Here is a 21,364-nt window from a genome sequence, read left to right as displayed (position 1 = left end):
CTCTATACCCGTTTGCTCATATCCTCCTTAATAACAGTGCTCATATCCTCCTTAATAACAGTGCTATTTTTAAATACAAGTCCATTTTCCAAGAAATAACCTCTAATCTCTGTCCCAATTCCCTTTTACTTCATGGGTAGCGATCTGTCAGTTGTCAGCTGAAGGTAGGTAAGGCTGGGTTTGAGGGTAGGCAGCATTAGGTTACAGTGGAGTGTAGTTCTGAGTTTTTGTGGCTTTTGCAACTTCAGATCTCACCTTTAATGCTATTTAAACATGGTCCTGGATAGTCACCTGTAGTAATGTATAAAGCAGTTGAGTGCAAGCAAAGGAAAAACTCATTATGCTTTTCTTAGACAATAATTCTCACCTTAACAGATTTACAGAGCCATCTGTGCTGAGAGTATGTTGTGGTACAGTCAGTCTGAAGTCAAATGTCATAACCTCTTGGGGGTCAGACAGTGATTTGCAAGGGTATTCCCACAATGGGTGAGGCTCTGCCTCCTTGGACTCCCTAAAATTCAGAGAATTCTGAAGAAAGAGAAAAAGCCAGGTAAAGACCAAAACCGACTGCAGAATTGGAATTAATTTGCAAACTAGACACCATTAAATTAGGCTTGAATAAAGACTAGGAGCGGATGGATCATTACACAAAATAAAAACTATTTCCCCATGCTAATTTTTCCCCTACTGTTACTCACGCCTTCTTGTCAACTGTTGGAAATAGGCCATCTCTAAGGTGCCACAAGTACTCATTCTTTTTGCTGATACAGGTTAACATAGCTACCACTCTGAAACTCCTTAATCAGGTTTCAGCGGGGTAGCTGTGTTAGTCTGTATCAAGAAAAACAATGAGGCATCCTTGTGGCACCTTAGAGACTAACATTTATTTGGGCATAAGCTTTCGTGGGTTAAAACCCACTTCATCAGATGCATGGAGTGAAAAATAAAGTAGGCAGTAAGAAAAGGAGTACTTGTGGCACCTTAGAGACTAACCAATTTATTTGAGCATGAGCTTTCGTGGTTAGTCTCTAAGGTGCCACAAGTACTCCTTTTCTTTTTGCGAATACAGACTAACACGGCTGTTCCTCTGAAAGTAGGCAGTATATATTTATATATATTACAGCACATGAAAAGATGGGAGTTGCCTTACCAAGTGTGTAACGAGGCCAATTCAATCAAGGTGGACATGGCCTATTCCCAACAGTTGACAAGAAGGGGTGAATATCAGAGGGAAAATTACTTTTTGTAGTGATTACAAAAGTGACTGGGTCACTACAAAATGATTTTCCCTCTGTTGATAGTCCTTCTTCACAAGGACTGTTTGTTTGTTTGTTTACTCCTTAATCAGTGATGCTAGGTATAATGTATGATGTGGTTTGTGTACCTCCTAGCTAAACTACAACACAGATAAGCATGAAGACATCAGCCCTTAAAAGATTCCAGCTAGTATAGAGAACATGCATAACTCTCTTCAGAAACCCAGGCTATTGCGAACACATCAAACCTGTTCTTCCTTCTCTAGACTTCCTTCCCATAGAATATCAAGTTAAGTTTATGTCTGTTCCTATCTTCAAGGCTTTCAATGGCCTGACCCAGGTTGTTTAAAAGACCACCGAAAGCTCCAGCATGAGGACTGTGGTCAATAACTCTGGTCCTCAAGCACAACAGAACTTCCTATCACAAGGGTAAAGCTTATTTTAGACAAGAAACAGAGCTTTCTTGGGTGCCAGTCTGAGGTTGTGGAACCAGTTCCCATCATTTTCTGTCCCAAAAGCAAGGTACACTTCTTTGACCTGCTTTCTCTAGCACACTCATTCTCTAGCAGCATTTCAATAAAAGTTTTAAAATGTAGCATTCCAAGACTCCATTGGCTACACCATTCTCCCCTGTGAAGAGGATAAGAGAGAAAATAACTCACACATTGGTTGCCCCTACTTTTTTGTTAACTGTAAAATCTGTATTAGAAGAACCTACCTTCCTATCCACTACACTTCATAAGGGTATTGCCAAGTTACTTATACATTCATTTAGTGTCATGAAAATTCTGCTCTTGATAGAAAGATAAAGCAACTACTGGGACCTACCTACACAAATGCTCTCATTAACAAGTTTATTTGAGCGATCTATAGCTGTTAAGTCTCTAAGGTGCCACAAGTCCTCCCTTTCTTTTTACAATAGATGAAGTGTCTCTAAAGTCGGTCACATTAGAGAGGTCTTTCAGAAATGCTTGAAAATGACATACACAATTTTTGCAATAAAGCTGATTGGTCCTTGGGCTTTCCAAGCTCACCTCGTTACTGGTAATGGGACATGCCAGTAAAGTTGGTGTCAAAGGATTAATCACTACTAGCCACGTCTCATTGCTGGTTCTTGGAAAGCGTCTTAGTTTAAGTAACTGCACTCATTACAAGTGTGAGGAAAAGTTAATGAAACTATTTCTAGATTATTTGATTTCCAGCATAAAACGCAATGAACTTTGAGAATACATTTTCAAATCCCTATTTTGAATCAACAAATACAATGTTTTCTGAATGCTTGAAGATAGCAAAACAGCTTTGTCAGATCAAAAAGAAATACAAGGCTAAAAATCGAAAAAGACTAACTTAATTCCTGGGGAAAAAAATCTTAACTGAGAATACCACTGACATCACTTTAGGATGAAACAAATTGTGTGTCACATGCACAGATGTAAAACACATTATTCACTCATATCTTCCACTAAATTACAGCTCTTTTCCCTTGTAAAGTTAAAGATGTCACATTCTGCCTAAAGACTTTAGATGATCCCTCTTACCTTAATCATGTCATCCATAATGTGAACATCAAACCCTTCACAGGTACCACATAGGCTTCGAATTCGCCACAAGTCCTAACGAGGCAAAGCAAGTATTTCTTTTAGGCAAGAATTTTAGTTGTGAACCAAGCTCTTAACTATATGCTGCAGCGAGTTGAAAAGGCTAGGAAAAGTATTTTTTAAAAATGTTTTCAGGCTAGTTGAATCAGGGGATTAATAATGGGACATATTACCTTCAATCTTCAGGTTACAGAACAGAATACAGATCCAGTTCAGGAACAACCTAAAGCTTTTACTATCTTAGTCTGTTGGCTTTTGTTAAAGAATTGGTCTCAGTTCAGTTTCCAGAGAACAAAATACCTAAATCACAAGGGGTATCTTTTTTGCTGCCTAGACACAAAGGGCATGTGAAAGGTTATCCTCCAGGTTGGGAGGTATGCTTATGGTTCAGTGTGGAAACTCTGCATTTTTTCCACCTATGCTGTTGCATCACTGTGAATTAAGAGTTCAGTCATCTGGCACTTTTCAATTTAATTTTTTCCTGGAATTCTTATGGGAAAACTGACAGTTTAAAGTGCTGTAATAGCACTTCACCTCAATCATTAAATTGAAGAAACAATTCAATTTGTTTGAATTGACCAGTGGTTTTTAACCTGTGGTCCACAGATCCCTGGGGGTCTGCAGACTATGTCTAAGACTTCCAAAGGGGTCCGAACCTCCATTCAAAACTTTAGGCGTCCGTAAATGAAAAAAAGATTGAAAACCACTGATATAGACAAGCAGTTTTGCTAAATGAAAGAACATTTCTCTGGAGAATGTGTATTTTAGTTTTATTGTTGTAGCATAGGACTTCATTTTCATTCTTGCTTCCTATTTATTTGCAATAGCCAGATAAGACAAGCCCAACTGAGTTTGACGATAAATAGATTCTACATTAATCATATTTTGTCAACCCAAAGTATTCCAGCCTCTGAAATCAAGCCACCTATATGCACTTATGAAGTGAACATTTTTTTCAGCTAGACTCTTTCCACTCATCATCAACAGGAAGAAACTTTTCTTGAACTACATGGTCCAAATGCCCATGTCACACGAGTATTTTGGTTCATGTTTAATAACTAGAGCTACATTAATGCTAAGGCAACACTAGACTCAAAAGCTGAAACCACTGAGAACTGGAGGGCTCCACAAGTGAAATTTTTTTACGGAGTTTTCTTTTTCTGGCTGTAAAGTTTGTTGCATTATTCCCGTCACAATCACACCAAAATTGCCTAAAAAATTACCTATTCTAGCTGCTTGAATGTATTTGGACACACACACACACACAAAAGTGTGTGGCAGATCTAGTTTCAAAACACTTGCCTGAAAGTTCAGAGCAGCATCTATACATTTCACCTAGTAATAAGGACCCTTAGTACATATCCTGTATGTACATATACATACACACTGTAGAGATTACTAAAATCAGATTTTTAAGGAAATGCATATACTGTCTAGTAGTGTTCCTAAAAACAAAGGGAAAATAAATCCTTAAGAATGGACACAGTCATCTAAAATAAACCAATATAATCAATTATATTTGTACAGCATGGAATCTGTATTACAATGATAAGCAACCCTTTTAATACAAGTCAAAAATGCTACCCTACAATGGATACAAAATTATCCTGCCCTCACGCTCTGCCTTGCCTACTGGAAATCAGGAAGCAAGGAAAGAGGGTATACTGAAGTCAAATATTTTGGACAAGTATATTAGGGGAGTGAAACAGGTTTCTGGTAAGGTGCTCTGGTCTCAAATAACAAGTTGGATATAGGAAAAGTGTTTTGTTTATGTAGTGGACATTTGAAGAATTTGAGATTAATGCTCAAGAGATTTTTCCGTATCCTTAACAGTTTTGTTTCAGAACTAAAAAAAATGCTACTGTCACTGAAGGCATGGGTGTTTTTATAGTTCACTGAACTTTTATCACTGTTCAGAGTATAAAAATAATAAAACACTACCTCTAAATGCATGTACTATATGCATAACAGAACAGATAATCAAATTGCTCAGAATATGATGTTATAGTCACAAAAATGATAATATTCCCATTACTTTAAAACAGCTGGTATGGCAGTTGTGCAACCCTGCATGCATATCCACAACCGTTCCTTCTGAGGTAAGCCCTACTGAACACCTACACAGGATGAAGCTTCTACCCAACCTTGTATCTAATGATAGGGGAATGATATTTTGAGAGATGTGGCATTAATCAGATTAGAGCATGGCTCTAAATCATTAAAACTTGCATTTCTCAGATATTATGCCTTAGATAAGGCAAGATACAATTTGTCAATGGAATAAAAATGATCTTTTGACAATAAATGCAGTAGGGTCAAACTAAACGTTTGTTTGTAATTTACCATACTACAAAGAAACCACAGAACTGGAAGCACAAGTATAGTTCTGAATCTGGTCCCCTAGGGCTACATCTTACACAGCGAAGAAAAACCCCAGCTGCCCAGTGCCAGCCGACTCGGGCTACGGGCTTGTTTCATTGCTGCGTAGACTTTCAGGCTTCTGCTCCGAGACCCTCCCACCCCCCCAGAAAGTCTACACAGCAATGAAACAGCCCAGCAAGCCCGAGTCAACTGGCATTGGCCAGCTGCGGGTTCTCTTAGCTGTACAGACACTCTCACAGACCAAAAGGTGACCATTTACGGAGCCTTTGTAGTACATAAATCCTATTCTACTCTCTAGAGTCTTGTGTTCTTCAGTCAAAAAAATATACATCTTCTACTCGGGTTGGGAGAAAAAACATTTAAAATATGTGGGATAAAAATATTCAGAATAGATTTGTGTTTCAGAAGGAAAGGTTGATATATTAAAGCCACCAGCTACAGAATCTTTCATACAAGATCTATAGGCAAGGCTCTAAATGTAGGATGTAGGCATTATTACCCTCTCAAGCAATTACCTGTAGTTTTGCTAGCTTCTTCCCCCAACAGATTTCTTTAGAAATCTGAACTGTTTTATGGTTCCTCAAAGTGGACATTACACCATCTTTGCATGTCTGGTGAGTTTATGTTACCCATCATATAGTTCTTTGTACTCTGCATTATGAACATATCAATATTCCCCTGGATATTTGATCACCACCACGCACTGAAGCCATGAAATTATTGTACAGCAGCCTTTATGATGTATCTGCTTCTTTGCTTATTACTGTCGCATTTTCCTGCAGTAGCCTCCAAAACCTGATCTCAAAAGTCCTTCTGAGTTGGGGCTCAGTTTCTTTCTTCCTCACCATACTTCTCCCTCCAGTCCACTGTAGTTCTTACCTTAAAGGTTAAGAATCCTAAAATAATTGTAATTGTAGGCTCAAACAGACATGGTGATAAATCAGATTAAAAAAAAACCTTTAAGATTGGTCTTCAATGGCCTAGTGAACGCAGAGATAACTGCCATTAAAATCACCTAACAGAATGTCTTGGGACCATGTCAGTGTTCCACAGGAGTTGTTTCTGTACCTCTTTTTTTTTTCAAATTTAACTTATCTGAAGAACAAATGTCAAAGTTTCATAATATCCCTAACTCAAATCTGTCTTACGGCATGCATGCTGTGTACTGAAAGGTTTCTGAACCTTTAAGCAGAACACAAATTGGGCACATGGTGCTTTGATGAAAAATGCACACTCAGACAAGCCATTACAGATGTAAGTCTTTCACAGCATGATTAGCCCTTATCCTACACATCAGATCTATTACTTCAAAGAATAGCATTACTTCAGAGACATTGCAAACTGTTCTGTATTCTCGGATCAGCCTAGATAGGAGGAGTAATAAGGCCCTGGGAACAAAGAACAAACACACCCGATCATCAAGACAAAGCTGAACAGTCATTTTAGAGGTCCACATTATCAGATGCTACAGGAAATCTGAAAGCATGAAGACCTCTACAAAACGTGAGTGATAGTTTAGCAGAACAAGAAGTTGCACAAAGCCTTTCCTGAATTCACAAAGAACTTTTACAACTCATTATTAAACAGACAACACATAGTACCAACTGAGGATTTGCCTCGTTATTTCTTCAAAGGGGAATGAGGTGGGGGGGAATATGCAAGGCTCTGTGAACTGCATATAATTTTGACACATTCTTACTAGCCTCTCCCTTTCTTGTGGCAGGATTCTAATCACTCAGACAGAGGCAGAGTTATTTCCTATGAAGGATTTTACTAGCTATAGTGCTCTCAAAATTTCCCTTCAGTAACAGTTGTTGGAAGGCAGCAGCTCTTACTGTAGCCAATGAGTCAAAGAACAGGTAGTATTTCAGTTCAACGGTCATCTACTTACATGACTATTGTGCCAATCTTTAGTGGATAAGCAAATTAAGCAGTTTCAGAGACTCATTTTATTCCCATTTATTGCTATAAAGAGTTAGCACATCAATGTTTCTGCTCTCATCAGGTCTTGTTTACTGAATTTCTACTTTACACAGAAGGTCACAGTTATACCATGAGCCAGATAAAGACTGTTCTAAATTAGTGATGCTGAATGCATCAAAAGCTAGGGTAATTATGAAGCATCTCTAACCAGCCTTCTGTCCAATGACCTTTAGTACATTTGAAAGGATTTACATCAATAAGTGGAACAAATAATTTAGTGCAATTCTCTGGAATGATGGTGAATTTCCCCCCCTTTATGACAGTTGTCTTTTGGGCTTTAGATTGCTCTGGATCTTCTAGGGTTATTCAACTGTGCCAAATATTAAGAAATTTACGCTTAACCTTTTCTTTAACTGCAGTCATCACTTAAGTTATATTTTATATAAAAACTGATCAAAGAAAGCCCTACAAGGCAAATGGTTTCTGCTCTCCATTCATTCATGTTGTAGGAAGAAAAAGCCAAAGTCAGCACACTCTGAGGGAGGGGAGAAGAACCCCACTACTATCTTTAGCACCATAAGATTTGTTAAATTACAGAGCTTTCTTGTACAATAAAATTTATTCAATGCAGCTTAAATTTTTCATAAGTGGCTATGATTGTTGGTGCTTCAATTTTTCAGAGTATAGGAGCTCAACACTTTGTGAGAATCAGGCCTTTTCAATAAGTCTTGAGCTGGGCATCCAAAAATTAAGGCACCCCAAAATCACTAGTCATTTTGGAAAATGTAGGCCATGTCTATTTTAAAGCCATGCAGATACAAAATTCTAAGCCAAGTAAATATTCTAACATCATGGGTTTCAAAACTGATATTTTCAGTATTAGTTGATTACCAAAACAAACTTGCTGCTTGACACACTTTGTTTATTCAAAAACAGACTTATATTTCCAAAGCAGACAGCTTAGCAATACCAGTCAGGTTACATGGACCTGCCCTTCATGGATTTGTTCTCAGGAAGAAGAGCTAAACATCAAATGGCTGGATATGAAGAGAAGTGTACAAGAAGCTTAAGGAGACCATCCCGCTCTAGATATGTATTTAACTGTACCTGCCAGCAAAGGGAGTTGTGCGCGCTTGTGTGTAACGAAGGGAAGATATAATCCTAAATCTGCAATATTGTACTGTGCACCTTTATTCTGTTGTTCTGTTCTGAGTGAGTGCAACGCATTAATGGTTTGTAATGTTATATTTTATAAATACACTATATTTGACATGACACACACTAAACAGCTCTGAACAGCTTGTCGTTCCTCAGGATAAGAAACTTTTTATATGATGGAGACAAAGGCAACACTGATTAAGGATCAATACAGATTATTTATACGTACAAAAGACATACATTTTTAATAAACTACAGATGTCTTGTCTGAATAGCTTTTCTACCCTCACTAAGAGCGATAGGTAAGTTTGGCTAGAGATGTACAGAGAGGTAAATACACACGTGCTGTAAAACAGTGACTAATCCCAGGTCTCCCAAGTCCTAGGTAAGTGCAAAAACCTGGACCATCCTTCCCCTGGTCTACTGTAAAGCAAATCCACATAATGATCATGCATCTCCTCATTTGATCAACTTGAAAAAGAAGTCACTTTTCTCTGAGTTTTTTTTTTTTTTTTTTTTAAAAACCTGTTGTGATTACAAGCAACACCTATGATTCCTAAAATAGAAATGGGAGAGGAGCTAGTACATAAGATAATTATTAAGATGTGGTCCATGATATGAAAAGGTTGAGATTCACCCCTCCACTAGAATGTTGCTAACTTAACATTAAAAATTACTATAAGTTCCTGAAGCCTGTCCAGTCTTATAATTGAAAAGTGTCGTCATTTATAGTTTAACTTACAATTTTTCAGAACACAGCACTTATTGGCAAAACAATTTTGATTTATTTCCAATAATTTCTCTTCACGCTACAGATCAATTTAAAAATATTCAAACCATTTAATTGTTAAAACACACAAACCCCTTCAGTTTCAAAGTGACTGAAGATCTTGGTTTCTGCTGTGCAGAGGGAATGAAAAAACTAGCAGTTTCAGGTGTTGAACTGTCTTAAAAAAAAATGCAATCTTCCATCCTGAAGTGCTTTTAACACTCTGAAGCACAGCTCCTAATGAATGTGTAAAACATTTAGCTGACTGCTAAAAACTTAATTTGTTCTTCCAATAAAAAATATGTTCAGTTCAAGATAAGGAATGACTGAAATGACAACACACTACCTTCAATTTGAGATGTCAAATTGCTCTCAGTTTGCTCTATTGTTAAGAGCAAGACAGTGATGCTGAAAAAACAAGGTGCTCAGATATGATAAACCTGAAATGTAAAATACTGTTGAAGAGAGCCAACTTGGTTCAATTTTGACTATGTAACTATAAGCTGCATAATTCCAACCATCTCACCTTGAACTCCACGACCATCATGTAAAGGGAAGCAGACTGTGGCAGGACAGTGACACTGTTTGTGAGGTGGGCTGCCACAGCTGTCCTAGCATACAGGAAGTATAGGTTGTGCCATGGTAACAGGCTTGTAGTGAAAAACGGTTCTCCTATGAGGACTGAGACCTTGACAAAAAGGAAAGGCAAAGGCATTTAAAAAAACCCAAACTCATAAGCAAGCAATTTACAGAACTCCTAACTTGTCATATTGCAATGTTTAGTACGTAAAGCCATCCAAAAGTGGGCCTCCCTTTTTCTGCTGCATATTCTGTACTGCAGAATAGACAAGTGTATCTGATTTTTTAGAATCCACTGGTAAACAAAAGGTATTTTCCTATAATTTTAAGTGTGAGGCAAATTTAATTATGATTAGATGTGAAGAGTTTTGTAACTGAATTTTGATAATCTGCAGTATTTGAACTTAAGGATGTGAGCAAGCAACACTTCTAGACAGTCTTTGACCCTGGGTTCAGGATATTTAACAAAAAACTGTTCCATGTAGCGCTTGTCCACATATAAAAGTTGTGCCACTTTGGCTTTAACTAATCCCCTAGTGTAAATGCAGTTACACTGGTACAGATGTGCTAATAACAGTATAACTTATTCTCATGCAAGTATAAGGTACCTTTATGCCAGTAGAACTACGGCCTTGCTAGGGGTTGGTTGTAGAACTCTTGTGGTTAAAAATAAGTCCGCACACTAACCAACAGTTAGTATTACCATAACTCCTAGGAGCCCTACTCATGGATCAGGATCCCATTGTGCTAGATCCTGTACACAAACAGAACAAAGAGCTGGTTCCTGGCACAAAGAGTTTAGAACTTATATATAAAACATGATATTGTTTTATCCAACAGGATGATGGATATTGACAGGCAGAGGACCACAAGGAAACAATAAGACAATACTGGTCAGCATGAGAGGCAGTGGTCTCAGCACACCAGTCACTTAACCAGTGTCAAGTTTTTTGTGGTCATCATGGCAAAGGAAAATATTATAAGGAGGGTTTTGAAGGGGGATGAGGGAGCATTGCAGGTGTTTACAGGAATCTCTTTCCAAGCATGAGAGGCAGCATGGGAGAAAATATAAAGGTGCTAGTTTAGAAATGTAACAAGTGAGTGATGGAGGCTGGCATCATGGGCCAATCAGAAGCATTAGTCAACTTCTCAACAGTGAATAACAGAGGATAGGCAAAGTGAGGATAGGCCATAAAGGGTCTTGAAAATGAAGACAAGTAGCATAAGTTTGATGCAACGGACAAGGGGGAACCAGTAGAGTGATGTAAAGGGGGCATGGCACAGTGAAATCAACAGGTTAGGAAAATGATCTTTGCAGATACATTCTGAAGGGATATGAGTGAAGACCAGGCCAGATTTATTTTCCAATTGGACAGAATCTGGACTACCTACTCACTGTTACACCACGGACATGAAGAGAATGGACAGACAGCTTTGGTTTTAACAGAATTGATTTAACAGCTATTCAATCCCATTAGAAAGGAAAGGTACTTTTCAGTCTGTTTATTATTAGTGTTTTTAGAGCCAAAACAGGGCAAGCGTTACCTACCTTTTTATCTTCCAAATCAGAAGCGGTCAGTAATTCAGGACGTTTCTCTATTATTTTAATTTTATCTGCTACATGGTTGGCTTTAAATATCTTAAAGAGAAAAGTAAGTCATTTATACTTTTTCTTTTAGTACAGCTTTGAGTGTTTCATATTTTGACTTTTGAATAAGCTACTATTTTAAACAATGTTCTGAAGATGGAAACCACGATCTGGAAGGTAAATTCATAAACCCAAACCCATTAGTGGTTCTTCTCACCATGTGAGCATTCAGTAAACAAAATACCAGAATATTAACAACCTTCATTTGATATTCACAAAGGAAAATACTTTTGAAATATATATGATTTTATTTTAGTTAAGTAATGATACATCTACAGACACCTTGTTTCTGGGTATGAGTGATTAGAATTTAAGTAAAAACTATGCCACACTAGATCAGACCATTGATATATTACATCAGTTATCTGGCCTTTGTCAGGGCCTATGCCTGATATTTCACTAAGACAGGAGTCAGACGACAACACTGCACCAGGCTTCAGTAAGTGTTCTGTTTGTGTGGCATATGTTTATGTTGGAGACTTCCTGCTGTTAATAGACGAATCACTATATGTCTACCCCACTGTAACTTTTATATGTATCTATACATATAAACACTTTTGTTTAATGATCAGAATTGTATTTTGTTACCAGAACACTACAACTTGGCATCACCATTAGTTTCTCATTTTTAAGGTTGGAATCATAGGACTGGAAGGGACCTTGAGAGGTCATCTAGTCCAGTCCCTTGCACAGTATTATCTAGACCATCTCCGACAGGTGTTTGTCCAACCTGCTCTTAAAAATCTCCAGTGATGGAGATTCCACAACCTCCCTAGGCAATTTATTCCAGTGCTTCACCACCCTGACCGTTAGGAAGTTTTTCTTAATGTCCAGCCTGAACTTCCTTTGCTGCCATTTAAGCCCAATTGCTTCTTGTCCAATCCGCAAAGGGTAAATGAGAAGCCCACACCTGAACACCACCATAGAAAAACTATAGGAGTAGTTGTGGCAACTATCTTTCTTTAATGCAGACACTGCAGTCTGGAAACTTCGCAAATGTGAATGGTTCCCTATGTTCTTCATGAAGTCAGAGACGGACATTTCTCAGGACAAAGTTCTGAGTCAGCAAGGAGATACTAGTTAGGGTTGAGGACCATATCAACACTTCATGCTTCAGGGATTAACTCAATCTTCATTAGCGATTAGGACGAGACCTTCATGTGGGGGCAGATTATCCTCCAACTACCTACTGCACCATGTGTTGAAGCATGTGGTGCTGGCCAATGTCAGAGGCAGGATATTGGACTAAGGGTCAGATTGAATATGGCAATTCCAATGGTCCCAGTGTTAACTGGAGTCACAAGCATAAACCGCAGTACAGAGATGACATTATCCCAAATTTATTTTCCTTATAGTGCCTTACAACCTTGAAGAGATAATGTGAATACTGATAGCTGTTTCCATACGTATCACAAACACACTGCAATACATAGGAGATGCTACTATACTAGAATAATCTGCTTTATTACTAAAGGAACCTAAGCATCAGAGGTCAATAAATTAACTATATAAATTTTTAGACTTACTGACATCTCCTGAATTCTCTTAGCCATAAGAACGGCCATACTGGATCAGACCAAAGGTCCATCTAGCCCAGTATCCGGTCCTCTGACAGTGGCCAATGCCAGGTACTTCAGAGCAAATGAACAGAACAGGTCATCACCAAATAATCCATCCCCTGTCGCCCATTCCCAGTTTCTGGCAAACAGAGGCTAGGGACACCATCCCTGCCCATCCTGGCTAATAGCCATTGATGGAGCTATCCTCCATGAATTGATCTAGTGCTTTTTTTAACCCTATTACAGTCTTGGCCTTCACAACATCGTCTGACAGGGAGTCCCACAGGTTGACTGTGCATTGGATCATGGATGAGTACAGAATGCATGGATTAATAGTCCTTCTATATCAAAGCCCTTTTCAAAAGTAGATGCTAATAGCCACATTTTACAGAAAAACGAAACAGAGAAAGTGATTTGTCATGGTCACATAACAAGCCAGCATCAGAGCTGGGAACAGAAACCCATCTCCCCACTCGCTGGACCATACTGCCTCATCTCCTAATGTAGTAGTGCCCCTGATTCTGCGAGATACTGAACACACTCCACTCCCATTAGAATCAATCACCTCTAAGGTGGCACTCACTCTTTTGCAGAGTCAAGGACATTAATTGCACACTGTGACCCCATTACAGCTACAGATGGTCTAGCTCCAAAGTATCAATAATACTGCTGCCAACCACATTTGGTTTTGGAGGACAGACTGTTTTTGGAGTGAGGGAGATGGAGGAAAAAGATAGTCAGTTAGACACAGCTTCGGCTCAGTATGTCAGTTTTGTAACACCTGACAATTTTATTCTCAAATCGTCACGGTTTCCACAGTAAGGAGACATTTTGAACACTGACTACTAGAAAATCTGAAGGCAAATTCAACAGAATTGAATGACTGATGCCACTTTGGTATATTACGCAATTTTTCCAAGGAAGTCTTGTCAAATTGGATGACCAAATATGTTAAAGTGGATTTCATCTCTGGATTGCCAATGCAACCATGACCATCATTTTTCATCTGGCATGCCTTGTGTGCTGGACTTCATGAGACTGTGAAACCAACAGGGAATCAACTTATTTGTTTAAGTAAAAGGATTAACTACTCACTTTCTCCATGAGACAATGGGATACTGCAGAGTTCTCTACTGTAAACACCTAGAGAGAATACCGTACAATCAATCATACTGGCTTAATCACTCAAAATGCATTAAAAATGACTTCATACATATTCAGCGTTATGGCTTGGTGGCATGCTCATAAATATCCAAGTGAACTAAACATGCTCATTTTTTGCTCATGACAGCAATATATGTTTCACTTTTCTTTGTCTCTACAAAACTACAAGTTAAACTTTGCTTGCACAGCTGTAAAATGAACACAATTTGACTGTAGAACATTGATATTTGTTCTAGTCTTTCCCCACAGGAAAATACATCTTATTTTCTTAAAATTAAATTGCAACAGAACCTCATTAATCCAAACTCTAGTTAATTGCAAATCCAAATATCCACACTACACAGATTTCAGAATTTGCAGTTTATTGAAGTAGAGACTACCAAGATTCTGGTACAGTTGGCGTTGGGAAGGACAGATCACACTCCCTGTGGGATAACAGATGTGTCATTATGTCATTTCCTGGTCCCACTCCAGTACTTAATGACCACCTGAAACAGGGATAGGGCACTTACAACTGGCCATAATGCTAGTGCTCCACCACTACTGGGTCTCACTCCTTGAGTGTGGCTTCCTATGATCCTACTGTACTAGTTGGAAATACCACTGAAACGCATTACAGCATACACACCTTTTGACTTATGGGTCCCCAGTCTAGACTTAGTCAAAATTCTTCTATATTTGACATCTCATTTGTTCTCATTTTTTCTTCTTTAGAGCTTGTTATTAAGCTCTAAGCGCTCTCCAAGTCTGGTGCACTTGAGAGATCTTTACATGTGTTTAAGTATTTCAAAGGAAATGAAGCGTATACCCACCCACCTGCCATGCCCAGAGGACAGCTTTACTTCACTCTGCATATCAAATTTGGACGAAATTGCCACCTGAATCCTCCATAGTTATGCCACTGCTTCCATTATTAGTCATGACTGGAGAAGACACCCAACTGTACACTTCTACCCCACAGAAGACCCTCGCTATAATCCTCCAGAGCACCAAGATGAGTTTCTCACAAATGGAAGACAGGTGCAGCAGCCACACACCAGCTTGTTGTCAGCCCAGGATGAGTCAGAAATGAAGCTATGTGCATAGCTGGATAACACCAGATCATGTGTGTAATCTGGGCTTTGAGAAGTCCTGGAGAATTGTTGCCAGCCACTTAACTCACTGAGTAGTGCAGCCATCATTCTTCTGCCAGAAAAAAGCAAAATACTTGTATTCGCCTATTAAAGGACTTGTTTTGCCTGAGATCTGTGCCTAAATGGCAAAACAATGTTGAATAGTTTCTCTCTCACTGCATCTTTTATGATTGTTAGTTTAGGCATCAATTAGCAACAGCATGCAGCTGTGAGAATGTCTGAGCACCTACAGCAAACTCAAGTGTTCAGTGTGTATTAACTAGGGACATCAAAGTACTATTGAAGAGGGAACATTCCCTTCCCCAATCAGGGGATTACTTTTTAGAGCACAATTTTCAGAAACTACCTTAGAGACTGAAATTAATCACTGTTCATTTTTGGGTCATCATCCTTGCTGCTGATTACAAACAATTTAACTAAATTAATTTCAACAGTTGCAAGGAAAAGTGCTGGGCAATCTGGGTGTTTTGGAATCATGAGCTAGTTAGTGTTTTGAAGAGTCACTGGAATAGGCTACCACATGGTTATGTTTAGGCTTGTCTCTAGACTGGAACTTAACACGTCAAAATCTCAGGTTCTGTCAAGTAGGGGGATGTAGTGGGGACTATATTGCTGTGACTGATTAGGGACTGCAGTTTTATTATGCACAGCCTTTTTACACTTACACTGTAGATGTATATTTCTTAAACACTGCCTAATTATCAACTCCACAGAGCTGCATTATTTATTTTCCTCCACTTATTCACTCTCATACTTACAGATTAGTGAAGGTATTAAAAAGTTTAATTAAAAAAACCCTTAAAAAAAAAAAAAAGAAGGAGTGAGAGAAAAGGTTTGGGCCTCAATCCACACATAGGTGGATCCCACCGATGGATCATCTAGCAAATAGCATAAGAAACTCATACCTGGGGTGATGAGATGTGCCCAGGAATTACGCAAGTTTCCAGCTACTCAGTCTCAGAGTGAAGTATGTTTTAATTTGAATGACCCTGTCAGAAAATGAAACTAGTGGCATCACAACAGCCCAACTGGGTGTGCAACATGTAGGTAACATTAAATACTTTGCAAAAAGAAAAGGAGGACTTGTGGCACCTTAGAGACTAACCAATTTATTTGAGCATGAGCTTTCGTGAGCTACAGCTCACTTCATCAGATGTATACCGTGATACATCTGATGAAGTGAGCTGTAGCTCACGAAAGCTCATGCTCAAATAAATTGGTTAGTCTCTAAGGTGCCACAAGTCCTCCTTTTCTTTTTGCGAATACAGACTAACACGGCTGTTCCTCTGAAACCTGTCATTAAATACTTTGAGTACTGGGTGTACCTCACTGCTATACTCACTCCATTTCTCACTAGAGAATAAACCTAACCACCCCAGAATAGCAAAGGAAGGGTAAGCAACAAAAGGAGAAAGTTACCTACTCTTCTCACAGTGAAATGAACATTAACAGCAAGAGGGGTAATTCAGAAAGGAACCAATGAGTAAGCGCAGGACACAGCTGGAGCCTTTGGCTACAGTTTGGTTATAAGTAACAAAAAAATGGCAGCTGCTCCTGCTGTATAATCTAGAGTTTGGCTGTTACATACAGCTGAAGTTCACCTCCATTGCTGATCTAGTGGATTGGACCTGAATATTACTAAAAATCAACACTCAAATGTTCCAGAGGACTGAAAACATCTGTCTAAAAAACAAAGACCAGAAAAATCAACTGGAAGCAGTGAAGCATTGTACCTTCTCTGCTCCAAGATACTGAGCCAGCAGAGGAAGCAGGCTGCCGTCACTGATGCAGAGGCAAATACTGTCTTTTTCCAGCACCTGCAGAAAATAAGTCAAGTTGTCATCATTATTCTTATTCCAGATTAAAAAGTTTTCAGATAAAGAATTTCTACACTAGCTTGTTTGTCGAAACTTAAATTTTGGCTAAGACATTCCTCTAAGAAGATAGGGATTTGCGGAGCTAAAAACCAAACCAAGCCAAAAAAATATCATCTGCAAGAGTTTTCTCCAAGCAGAAATTCAGAATAGAAGATTTTAACAGAGGCGTACCAGAAGTGTTTATATCACCCCCAGAGTAGGTTGCAGAGAACCTCCTACTCATCACACCCGTACAAAACTCATGTTTTAATTTCCTCTTGCAGTTACTAAGAGCCTGTCTGTCTCTCTTAGGGAGTATTCTCAATAGCAGGGACTCTTTCATAAATAAATTACAGAACTAGAATGGGTTCACATTTATAAGGTCTGTGGACATCTGCAGTTCAAAATAATTTGATACTAGATATTTCATGACAGTCTGATTTACAGCTGTGTTTCTAGCTCAGACAAAATGCAGTGTGCATTGTGAACAAACCTAGCACATACTCCCTTTGGAGAGGGAGGTGAACCACCCACTATTGGAGTGGAAAGATGCACATGGACACCCTGGTAGAGAGAGCTGAAGAGAGAAAGAGACGATGCCACCATGAGTGGTGGAAAAACCTCACTCACCGTCATCAGAGCCTGGATGTACTGATTTGTTCGGTTCTGATCATTCAGCTCTCCAAAGCGTGGCCTGTTCCAAAGCAGATGAGCCTGACAGCTACAAAGAGGACTCCCAACATAGGCATCTTTTTTGTCCTCTTCATTTCTAAAATACAATATGAAAAACCTTGTATGCAAGGTGGTTGTAGCTGTGTCAGTCCCAGGATATTAGAGCACATGGTGGGTGAGATATCATCTTTTATTGGTGAGTGAGACAAGCTTTCAAGCTTACAGCTCTGTGCAAGTTCAAAAGCTTGTCTCTCTCTCACCAACAGAAGCTGGTCCAATAAAAGATATTACCTCACCCATCTTGTTTCTCATGAAAAACATTGACTCGTGTATCAGTTATCCGCTCTTTCCAATCAGCGAATGTGTGTGTTCTAACCAATACATACTTGGAATACAGATTGCAGTTTACTAGTCATGCTTTCCTGAGGATTTTTTTAATCTCTGTATTTTTGCATCCAATACGATCAAGCTTGTAACTGGCCTTCATTTTTAAAAGCATGAGCATCCTGCTGACTTCTAACAGAGAGACCAAGTGCTCCGACAGTGTGAAAAAAATCAGGCTGCTCGTTTAGGTGCCTAATTATGGACAAAGTCGTCTAACTTTAGGCACCTGCTTTTAAAAGTCCTGTCCCCTTTTGTCATTATGACTTAAATACTGAGTGAGTTCCTCTGTCTTCACCATGAAGTTGGTGGTCTTGCCAAATTGTGTGGGACTTACACATTAGCTGTTTTCATGCTCCCGTCATGATTTACTTGGACTTTCTAACCTTATCATAAGAATTATAAATTATAAGGCCAGAAGAAACAACTGTGATCATCTAGTGGGACCTCCTATATGACAGAGGCCATAGGACTTCTCTGAATTCATTACTGTTTGAGCTACAGGGTCCTGTTAGGAATTGAGAAGTGTCCAAGGACACTCTTGTTCCTCTGTCACAGAACACTGAAGACAGACATGCTAAGTACCAAAGACAAGGCAAGGTCCCTTAGAAGCTCAAACTGTGCTCTAGCTACTGAGCATATTTTTCTACTCCAGTCCCACTGAGTGGCTTTCCGTTATTTGCTAGATGTTTACCCTACACCATAACTTAAGTGATATTGCTATACATAAATAGGAAATCTAGAATGGTAATGAGGAACCTACAAATTCAACCCTCCACTATGAAACCTGGTGAAGTAAGTAATGACTTTAGTTTCTTGCCTTCATCACTCCCAAAAATACCCAAGCTGTAAAAGTAGCAGCACAGACCCATAACTTCACGTCATTAGTTTGAGCACCAGCTCCTCTCCCTCTCATCTATAGTTACCTGGCCTTCTGGAGCTTATACCACACGGAATATTCATCACGGTATGCAGTCAGGTACACATTCTCACCCTGAAGAACTGGTTCCTCATTTGGAAGAAAATATACACACTGCATCCAATGATCTCTCCACTGGAAAGGTTTGAACAACAAAAACCCAGGTATTTGTTTGTAAGTAATTAAAAGTGATCTTCATTCAACAAATACTTCAGTTTGGGCCAAACAGAAGAAGTTATCCCAGTTCTAGTAAGCATAGGCAGGACTTTGCAATACCAGTCACTAAATGAATGAGCGTGACAAACATTGTTCTATTTCAATAGCACTGAGAAAGAGGCGGATGTTGTAACTGCAAATGCTTACACAGATGATGTCTTATGCCAAATGGACCCCAAACCCATAAAAATAGCACTTAAAGTGCAAGAGAGGGCTAACCTCCTCCCACCCCCCCATGGCAACACATGCTAGCCTAGTGGTTTTCAAACATTTTTTCTGGTGACCCAGTTGAAGAACTGATTGATTGAAGTTGATGCCCGCGACCCAACGGAGCTGGTGATGAGGATTCTGGGGTGTGAGAGTGGCTCACAGCTGGGGTGCAGAGATGAGGCCAGGAATAAGCGGTTCAGGGTGAGAGAGGGAGCTCTGGGCTGGGGCAGGGGGTTGAGATGCGGGAGGGGGTCAGGCTCTAGGCTGTGGCCAAGGATGAGGGGTTTGGGGTGCAAAAGGGGGTCAGGGCTCTGGGCTAAGGACACAGGCTCTGGGGTAGGGCTAGGGATGAGGGGTTTGGGCTGCAGGAAGGGGCTCTTGGTTTGGGGGGAGAGGCTCAGGGCTGGGGCAGGGAATTGGGGCACGGGCTTACCTCTGGCGGCTCCTGGTCAGCAGCACAGCAGGAGTGCTGAGGCAGGCTTCCTGCCTGTCCTGGCACTGCAGAGGCTCAGTGCGGCTCTCACTCGCAGGCACTGCCCACCCCCTGAGCTCCCATTGGCTGGGAGTGTGGAGTCGGTGCTCAGGGCAAGGGCAGCACGCGGAGCCCCGTGGGCCCCTGCCTAGGAGCCAGACCTGATGCTGGCTGCTTCCGGGGTGCAGTGTGGTGTCAGAACAGGTAGGAACTAGCCTGCCTTAGCTGGGCAGCACCACCGACAGGACTTTTAACAGCCCAGTCGGCGGTGCTGACCAGAGCCGCCTCTACCCAGTGCCTAGGTCACAACCCGCAGTTTAAAAAACCAGTACACTAGCCTATCAGCACTTCCACATGCTTTCTGACTGTCTGCATTGTCCAGATAATGAAACCAACTGCACCACATTTTGTCATTTTGGAAATTTTCTGAAAAGACTGTTTCAGACAACGTTTGGGTTTCAAAATCCCTATGGAACACTGCAAGGCTTCTAAGATGGCCATTATCGTGTCTGCTTTTTAACTTTCATTCAATGCAGAGGGAATGCAGGTAGCAGTTTTCATTAGCCTTTTTCCCTTCATTTTTGTCAGTTTGTCTATTGTCGTAATAGTAAATATATTCCTCGAAATGCAAGTCTGTGCTCTGATAGTGATTAATACAAATATAACTTCAACCCAACACTGGCATTTGGGTATATAACTCACTACTATAACCTTAGCTAACATTATCCCTTAAAGATTTAGTACAAAGATTATGCTACCAACACAAAACACAGGTGAATAATCCCCATCCTGGTTACAATACTAAAACTAAGAAAATAATTCATTTCAGAAAGCCTTATTTCATGGAAGCAAGAATCAAGTATTAAGAATTATAACTGAAAGGAGAGATGAATTTCTAATACTTATATTACAAAAGTGAAGGTGGTCTTAAAATAGGTGGGTTTTTTGGTTAACATACATTTAATATGCATATTTAGAATTTTGCAATGAACAGAGTGCTAGTCAAGTTACTAGACTTCAAGAGCCACCTGCTCAAGCAAGTCACCACACCCATGTCATTGAAATAAAGAACATTACATGCCTTTATTTAAAATAATAAATGGATGGTGGAAATTTACCAACACCTTACCTGAACATCATTAGAGATGGGTTGTATCCAGGATGGTGCCATAGTACATTTTATTGTCCCAGAGGGGTCCATGTCAACATCCCACCAGGAGAGGATCACTTGTGCCATGCCAGATTTTATGGGCTCCAATTTTGCTGTGTAATAGGTTGAGGAGCTGTTTACTTGCTTACTGAAATCCACACTGCACAGAGAAGCATCAGTTGTACTCAAATATATTTTAAATGACATATATTCATTCAGATAGTTATGCAACCTTAAGAGTGTGGGTTTTGGAAAATGCAGCAAGTAGAAGAATAAACATGGGGAGAGGAGGGTTTAAGTTTATACAAATGGGACTGAG

The 21,364-nt window shown here is 39.7% G+C and overlaps 1 protein-coding gene across 4 annotated transcripts in view; it reads right to left on the bottom strand.

Annotated features, from left to right (window-relative positions):
- The window catches only part of PRMT7 (protein arginine methyltransferase 7), a 49,722-nt gene that overhangs the window by 2,285 nt on the left and 26,073 nt on the right, over positions 1-21,364 (bottom strand). For all 4 annotated transcript variants that reach the window (XM_048817177.2, XM_048817172.2, XM_048817173.2 and 1 more), the window contains 9 exons: positions 21,025-21,205; positions 19,005-19,132; positions 17,656-17,794; positions 16,903-16,986; positions 13,968-14,015; positions 11,215-11,304; positions 9,613-9,774; positions 2,795-2,869; positions 368-528 (listed from right to left, as the gene is read on the bottom strand). In XM_048817177.2, the coding sequence (XP_048673134.2) occupies positions 368-528; positions 2,795-2,869; positions 9,613-9,774; positions 11,215-11,304; positions 13,968-14,015; positions 16,903-16,986; positions 17,656-17,794; positions 19,005-19,132; positions 21,025-21,205 (1,068 nt within the window). The remainder of the gene's footprint in view (positions 1-367; positions 529-2,794; positions 2,870-9,612; positions 9,775-11,214; positions 11,305-13,967; positions 14,016-16,902; positions 16,987-17,655; positions 17,795-19,004; positions 19,133-21,024; positions 21,206-21,364) is intronic.

This window comes from Caretta caretta, chromosome 12, assembly GCF_965140235.1.
Source record: "Caretta caretta isolate rCarCar2 chromosome 12, rCarCar1.hap1, whole genome shotgun sequence".
NCBI classification, from domain to species: Eukaryota; Metazoa; Chordata; order Testudines; family Cheloniidae; genus Caretta; species Caretta caretta.
This window is presented reverse-complemented; position numbering and strand designations above follow the sequence as displayed.